The sequence below is a fragment of the Cicer arietinum genome, chromosome 1, assembly GCF_000331145.2.
Source record: "Cicer arietinum cultivar CDC Frontier isolate Library 1 chromosome 1, Cicar.CDCFrontier_v2.0, whole genome shotgun sequence".
Taxonomy (NCBI): domain Eukaryota; kingdom Viridiplantae; phylum Streptophyta; class Magnoliopsida; order Fabales; family Fabaceae; genus Cicer; species Cicer arietinum.
Window position 1 is genome coordinate 47,672,480 of NC_021160.2, and position 8,709 is coordinate 47,681,188.

General features: G+C 28.4%; 1 protein-coding gene and 1 non-coding gene across 2 annotated transcripts; both read right to left on the reverse strand.

Moving 5' to 3' along the window:
- Positions 1–283: 283 nt before the first annotated feature.
- Positions 284–3,099, reverse strand: LOC101492919 (GDSL esterase/lipase At5g22810). The gene is made up of 5 exons (XM_004487487.4): positions 2,711–3,099; positions 2,156–2,286; positions 1,820–2,053; positions 1,260–1,515; positions 284–710 (listed from the first exon to the last, which is right to left on the reverse strand). The coding sequence occupies exons 1-5, from the start codon at positions 2,949–2,951 to the stop codon at positions 517–519; spliced, it is 1,056 nt and encodes a 351-aa protein (XP_004487544.1). The 5' UTR covers positions 2,952–3,099; the 3' UTR covers positions 284–516.
- Positions 3,100–8,636: 5,537 nt separating this feature from the next.
- TRNAR-UCU (transfer RNA arginine (anticodon UCU)) lies at positions 8,637–8,709 on the reverse strand. Its single transcript has one exon. It is a non-coding gene; the product is annotated as a tRNA-Arg (tRNA).

Consider the following 8,709-nt stretch of genomic DNA (forward strand, 5'->3'; position numbering starts at 1 on the left):
TATTAGTTGATATAATCATAAATATAACTAATAGAGAGATTGATACATTATTTTAAGTTAAAATTTAAGACAAAATGACCAATTTTCTGAAAAGTTCCACATGAATTTGCAACCTCAACGACCCACCCCACTTTAAACATGTTTACTATCTTTAATTTATATAACACATCCCTTGTGATCTCGTGTAAGTAATTAAGCACTGGTCTAAGTAAGGTCTATGAGTTATGTTTGGAGTAGTTTGAGTTTATCTGTCTCATAAAACTAAATTCTTTAGGTAGAATAATGAAGGCAAATCTAGCAAGAGCTGCTTTGAACACTCAAACAGAAAATTTACACAGATTTCAAGAATTTTGGACTTATTACAAGAATGAAACACCTAGTGAGCTTTGTAATTAATCATATTCAAGCTCCTTATACATAAACCAAACTCATTGAACATCATTAGCCACACATAACACTTAAAAGTGAAAAGAATAAATATAAAATAAAGCTGATAATGATCCACAAAGTGTTGGATTAGGATATGAGAGAGATGCCAGAAATGAGCAAATCATCAGCCAAAACCTTGTTTGCAGCCTCAGAGGGATGAAAACCATCCCAAAATACATACTCAGTAGCATTGGCACATGTTCCTATGGAGTCCTTATTGCACAATATAGATATCTCTACCAAGCCAGTTCCACAACAAGCCTTCCTTGCTTCAAAAAATCCTGTGAAAATAGTGTATGCAACACAAAGAAACCTATTTATGATCCTTGTTCATGAGCCATAATAAGATTGGCAATTCTGATTAATTTTGATTTCAGTGTTTTTCATGTACAAATCTTTTACAATATGAAACAAATTGAAAACAAGACAATAAAAGTTAAAACATGAAATGAAGCAGAAAATGGATTCTCAAATCAAACCCTTATTAAGTACTCCTCTGTCTAATATTTATTGTCTTTTAAATAAGGCATACTTCTTAAAAAAATATTACTTGCACCAAATTTCAATGCCAAATAATATGTTACGACTAAAATATCCTTGTAGTTCTTTTATTATTAGTCCACTATATACTTGTGATTGCAACTTTAATAAATAACGGTAACATATTGGAAAAAAACTAATAAATGCTTTATTGATATTCTAAAATAACAAATAATTTGAGACAATAAATAAGAGTAACATATTGGAAAAGGTAATAAATGCTTTATTGATATTCTAAAATAACACTTAATATGAGACAGAAAATGAGCCAGAAAGAGGGAGTAGTTTACCATTTTCTGAAGGCTTAGTGACAAGGTCATGGAGAGGTTGGTAGATATCAAGGACAACCAATGTTAGGTTACTAAGCAATTTTTGCAAGCTTTGAGTTGTGGTGTTTAGCTTATTGTTGAAGTTCATAGCATCAGTGTTTAACCTGGCCACACATTCATTGCTATGAGAACCAAAAAGAGTGATGGCTGCTGGCAAGCAACCCATTGGAGGTAATGTTGTCACACCAATTCTCCTTGCCCCAAGTGCATATAAATTCTGCCACATCCATGTTTGGAATTTGAAAATGTCAATTCAAAATCAGTTAAGTTCTTTGGCAAAGAAAAACAAAATACCTTTTTTATTTCTTATTTTGGTAATTTTTTGTTATTGGTATTAGGTTTTGAATTTTTTTGGGGAAATGAGAAATTATCATTAAATTAAGTGACATTAATGGTAATATACAACTGTCTGTCCCGAATGAATTTGAATTGTGCTTTAAAGTTACAAAGCCAAAGTGTTACCACTGAACTTGCACATCATAGACAACTAATATCTTGATATTAGGTTATGAAAGACACACCTGAATGAAAATAGCATAGTTTTGCATGAGAATGTCTGAGAATTGATCAGCAGTGTAAACCTTGTAAAGCAGAGGATTTATGTAATAATTCTGAATAAAGTCACTGCTTCCAGCACTAATAAGATATACAGCACCAGATATAATTGATGAAGCATTTGATTTCCCTGCTACTCCAACCAATATATTCTGGCAATCTTTATAGTGTTCCAGCTGCTCGGTCATTGAAATTGCATGCTAGACCCAAAGAAAAGAAAAAATAAGGACTAATACGTTCAAAGAAAAGTAGAAAAAATGAGATTTTTTTTTTAAAATTTAAAAATGAAAGTGTATATTTACATATAGTTTGGCCGTAGAATCATAGTAGCCAGAAGCAGCAGAGGCAAAGTTGGCACCATTCAAGAGGTTTTTTCCTTTGACCTCTAAGTTGAGATAAGCTGGTGGGTAAGTAGTAAATCCAAGGTTTTCCGCTGCAGTGAATGGAACCAACACAACAAAGATCAAATCCTTATATATTTAAAATCTAAATAATATGGATGAATAGAAAAAGAGGTATATATTATTTGAGTAAGCAATCATTTTGTCTCTAAATGGGTGAAATAGTGTCACTATAGTAATTGAAAGCATTCAAAACTTCAAAAACATCCTTAAGTGTATCTTCTATTAGTAATTGTATGGGCCAAGCTGATCCATGAAAGACACGTCTTATGACCAAACTAACTAACAAAAGATGTATAGGAAGACCAAACTCACTAATATAAAAGACACATTCAAATACATGCAGGGATTATATTGATAGCGGCTAACACTAACACATTCAAGGACGAAAATGATTATTAACTCTTTATTATTTTATTAAATGAGGATTTTGAGGCAGGATAAAAAAGAAAATACCTGTAAAATCTGATGCAAGTTTTCCATTGCAAAACCTCCCAGTTGGCATGTGATCCTTGAAGTCTCTTCCATAAGGAGGGAAGTTTGATTTAACAACTGTGTATAAGTTGTTGTTATTTCCTGCATCAACAACAGAGTCACCAAATATGAACAATGCAGGGACAAGAGGCTGTCCTTTAACCTCATTGTTGAACACTGCAACAAGAAGCAAGAAAGTTAAGAAATAAGTTGAATGCTGCATGTTTTTTCTTCAAATCTTCTTCAACAATGAGTTTGTTGAGAGAGAGAGAGAGAGAGAAGGATCTTTTAGATGTGTTTAGAGTATTGGGAAGTGATGATCTGATGAAAGGGTGGTCTTGTGCATTGAAGCTCTGTAGCCTGCAGTGTGTGTAGAAAAGTTGCAGTTTCGATAATGTTATAAATGCTTCAATTTTACTGTGAAAGCTTCAACTTTACTGTTAAAAGGTGCAAAAGTCAAAATATAAAATTCAATGATTTGTATAATTACTTTTGGCCAAATTTTGAAGAGAGACTGCATGCTTTCATTATTCTATGTAACTATAAATTGACAAGTGGATGTGGTAGTAAAAGATACCATTTTTTTATGACAGATAAAAAAATTTAGGTTGGATCTCAAGCTCATTAGTGTACGTTTGGATTTTGCAAAAACCATAGCTTGAGTTGGGTGAAAAACTTCAATTTCTAGTTTTGTAAAATTACAGTGAAAATACATTGAGAAGCGAGAATGATAAATCAATCGTGTACCCAAATATAGGCTAAATAGTCTGAGAATATTTCAAAATTTAATTGGAGCATTTATTATTTAGTAGTAAGATTATCATTTATTACATCAACAACAAAATTTGAAAACAGTACCCTTATCAAGCGAACTAATTTTAATTTAGAATAATAAACAATCTTAGCTGTAAGCATGTTAATCTCACTTAATATTTTTTTGGATATGTTAGTAACTTAAATGGAATTGTTGGAATATCTTTTGATACAAGAAACCTGTGAAAACATAATTAAAGTGAGCTAGAATAGGAAGTTAAATAGTATGGGTGAATGTAGTTTTCATCGTGCAATAAGCTTATTGTAATTTGAGAAGCAAATAAATGCCCTTTTCTCTTAGTATATAGTTTATTCTGCAGTGTAGATTTCCAAAACTAAAAACCTGAGCAACATTTATATACTAGTAACAAATGATGTTGGTTACTAACCATATTAATTTATATACTAGTAACAAATTATGTTGGTTAATTTATATACTACTAACCATATTAAGTACAACTATATTCTTGCACGCGTTGTATTGAGCTGTCCAAGCTTCTTCAATAAGCCCGGTTAATCTAAGGTCCAAGTATTTGGATAAATATTTCAATTAAGTGTTTATTCAGTAGTTAGTTATTATCATGAAATAAGAGTTTAATTTAGTAAAAAAAAAAATTAAATAAGAGTTTAATTTGTGTGCAATTGTGGATGTAAAAAAAGTTTTACAAACATTTTAATCTCACTATTTCATGTATCTTGATTTTTAAGGTTGACGCGAAAAGATAAAGAAATTATTTACATTGACATGTATGTAGACTCAAATACCTCTATTTTATTTCCAACCCAAAAAAAAAACTATTTTATTTTTTAATTGTACTGTATTACATTTATCTAAGTTTTCTCTTTTTTTTTTTACTAGCAAATATAATCATCCAATTACCAGAAGAATTACAAATGATAGAGGCAATGAGATTAGGGGCATTTCCCACCCTACAAATAATATATAACTAAAGGTATAGTTCAAAAAAAAATTATTTACAAATAAACAATTTAAAAGATTAACAGTTTTAAAACAAACATGATAAATTTTTATGCATATAATAATTCACTAATCTGACATTTTTTTCAGTTTTAATGTTGATTGAGTCTTCTATGAGAACAATTATTGTCCTATTCATGGTCAACTACTTAATGTTTTGTTTTTTTTATTACTTAAACGGTTTTAATCACTTGCGTCCATTTTTTCCACAATGTGTCACGACAATATTTTTGATTTTATGTTACACTTCACTTTAGCTGTGAGATTTCTCGTCCCAATTCACAATCGCGTTTAATCAGGTATTTGTCTTCACACTCTTCTCTCTCTTCGCTCATCCAAGTATGTGTCTTCTTTCTTTATTTTTAATTGCTCCTTGCATTTTTGGACTATTTGGTGGATACTATTGCCTGTTCCTTTCATTTATGTGATTTTTTTCTCTTCCAATCTCTTATGTGTGTATGTGATATTTACTTGTTCCGACAGTTCAATTAACTTATATCTACAATAATAAGTGTCTGGTCCAGATTTATATTCTCTTGTTTTTGGTTTTTTATGTGTTTACGTTGTTTTGGTTGCTTATTGTTTGGATTAGGCTGACGGAGTTTTATTTATATACACGGGTATAAAGGGGTTAAAAATTAACATGTTGTATGCTGAAATCTTGATGGAAGGATTATGTGATTTATTAATTTTAGAAACTCAAATTGTTTGAAATGGATAGGGTTATGTCATTTGTTAATTTTAGAAACTCAAATTGTTTGAAATGACTAATTTATTGATTTTAAAAATTTATTGTAATTTATTTGATTATATGTTTCAGATACTCATACTGGCATCGATTCATACAAGCATATTTTCATTTTTTATGTTGAATACCTACGAATTACAAAATATTTATCTTTATTCTTTTTAGACAATTTTCTAATGGTATAATCACGATTCCATAAATATACTCACCCAATCAAATCTAAAACTTAAATTATTTTATTATTAATAAAAGATTTATATAGATTTCGTACATAGCTAGAGCTAGAACGACCTACAAAAACTAATTTGATAATAATTAATCGAGATTGAAATTATAGTACCATCAATCGAAATATCGGTCGGGTCATTAAACAAATGTTAAAATTTTCAAGGTAATACATTCTCAAATAACGGTGTTTTTTTTCATTAATTAAGGTGTTTTTTTTCATTAATTAAGGATTATTACGATATACATAACTTGTGATATATTTAATGCTACATGTTTCCAAAATAAATCCATCATTATTTAAAATACCCGTATAAATATGCTTCTGAGTCCTAACCAGTTCAATAAATTTGACCTAGCATTTTCCAATGTGATAGATTCTCGAATAGTCGTATAGCCTTTTATTTTTTTCTTGTCAACGATTATAATATATTTTAATGTCAGCTTGTCATATATTTAATGTCACCTAATTTCCAAAATAAATCCATCGTTGTTTGAAATATCCGCATAAGTATGCTTCCGACTCATGGCTAATTCAATAAATTTGACTGAACTTTTCCTAATGGAATACATTCTCGAATAACCATATAGTATTTTTCTTTTGTCAAAGATCATTACAGTATCCATTGCTTGTGATATATTTAATGCCACCTAGATATGTTTCCAAAATAAATCCATGCTCACGTCTCAAATGAATTCAAAACTTTTTTTCTTGTAATTATTACAATATCTAGTCACTTGTCATATAATGCGCTCATATACGATTTCAAAATAAGCCAATAGTTATTTGAAATACCCGTCTGACTTGTGCTCACATTTTGAAATTAATAACATACAACCAAGGTAATAAGTATTTGAACATATAACAATTACAACAAAAAAGTAATAAGTATTTGAAACAGCGTGAAAATCACTATTCTTATCGATTAAACAAATGTTGAAATTTCCAATGTGATACATTCTCGAATTGCATTAGTCTTTTGCTTATCAACGATAATCACAATATCCAATGACTTATATATTTAATGTCGCACATATATGTTTGTAAAATAGAGCACATAAATATTTGAAATTAATAAGACAACTATTACAACCTAAAAAATAATAAGTATTTGAACATGCATTTAAAAATCATTATTTATATCGATTAAACAAAAGTTGAAATTCGAAATGCATTATCGAACCGCGTAAGGTATTTTTTGCTATATATCAACCATCACTTTCATATATTTAATGTAATGTTTTCAAAAAAGTCAATTGTTATTTGAAATAGTTATAAATATGTTTATTACGTCTACCAATTCAAAACAAAATAAATCAATAGAAATAGAGTTACAATAAATTAAATACATTTGTTCATATTCATCTGCATATCTATTATCTTTATAATGAATTCAAAACTCAAATAAATTCTGACCGGAATGTATTGATAAAAGATTTATCAGGTCTATCGTTATTTAAATATTTGCATAAATATGCTGAAACAGAGTTACAATAAATGTAACACATTGTACATTTTCTTCATTTTCTTTGTTCACGGAACACAGTGCATTTTCTTATGCGATCTGATTTATTTGTTCACGTAAATTAAAGACTGATTTTTTATTACGTGAGTTAAAGACATACTCGAATGTAGTAAAAAGATGGTTAAAAAAATTCTAATATGTACCATAAATTCTAACATGAGGGTGCATATGAATAGTTGAAATTAAATTAATAAGATGTCAATTACAATCGTATCTCTATTGAATGAAATGGGTTGATGGAACTAGAACATTCATATTATGTTGTATTATTTTTACGTTTATGATGAATGTTTATCAGTTGTTTGGCGAGCGTTGATATTCGATTTAATTTCTTTTTTGCGTGGAAGAGTATATAATGATTCTCAACATAAAATTCTTCATTTAATTTTGGGAAAATATATGTATAAGAAAAAAAAAATATTTGTTAAAAAAGTAAAAGATAAAAATAGTTATTAATTGTGACAAGTTTGTTAAAACTAAATTATATTGGTGCAGAAAATATAATTGTTTTTATGAGTAGAATTGTAGTTGTTAGTTATTATGTATGTTAGTCTAATATATGAATGTGATATACATATGAATTAACTTAACCAAATGATATGTAGATTAACATGTGTAAAGTGCATCATCTAAATTGATATGTGTATAAAGACTAAATTTTATTTTATTAATTTTTTTAATTATTAAAATTATATTGTTTTTATAATCCAATTTTTAAGATTATAACTGAGCCTTCAAAATGACCCTTTTAAAAAACATGTTATTTATTTTCTTTCTTGTTGATGTTTCATTATGTGTTTGTGTTGCTTCGATGAGAGGTTAATATTTGAGAAGCTGGTATGTTGACAAAATCATAGTGGAATTTTAAATTGCATAATTTAAAAACTATTCACTCATTATCATGATCAGTACTTGTATTTAGCTATTATCATTTTTGTTGGTATCTTCAAATTGTATAATGAACTAGTTTGCTATGGTTGTTGTTTTTTGTTTTATATATTTGTTCTAATGGATTGGTTATTGTAATCTTTAAAAGTGCTGCTGTTTTTTGTTTTGATCCTTATTCAACACATACCTCAAGAAATGAAAAACAGACAATAAAAAAAATTCTATTTGTTTTTAATGTAATCGTATTTTCTTTATGTTTATGGGTCCTCTTAATGGTATTTTTGAATTTAATGGTATTAGTATCTTGGTACACCTTGAGTTATTTTTATATTCTTCTTATGGTTGTTTATTGACTAAAAAATATTTTGTTTATTATCTTCTTAGTGACATTTCATATATTTTGGCTTATATTTACATGTATGCTGTAAGGAAAATTCACATAAGATAAATTTAAAGAAATCAAATATAAGAATATAACATGAGAATTCTAAAAATTGATAAAAATTATGACCAATATCATGACAACTAGAGAAGATTCCAACATATAAATTTATCTCAAATAAAATATTCAAAGTAAAATAGTTAAATTATATTTAGTAACACTTTAACACAAGAGTATGAGAAAAAAAATAATCAAATACAAATTAATATTTTTTAATAGATTATAAGAATTTGAGAATTGTTAACAAATAAAAAAGAGATGAAAGGATTTGAAATAATAAAAAATAACACGCCCGGTGGGACTCGAACCCACAATCGCCTGATTAGAAGTCAGACGCCTTATCCATTAGGCCACGGGCGC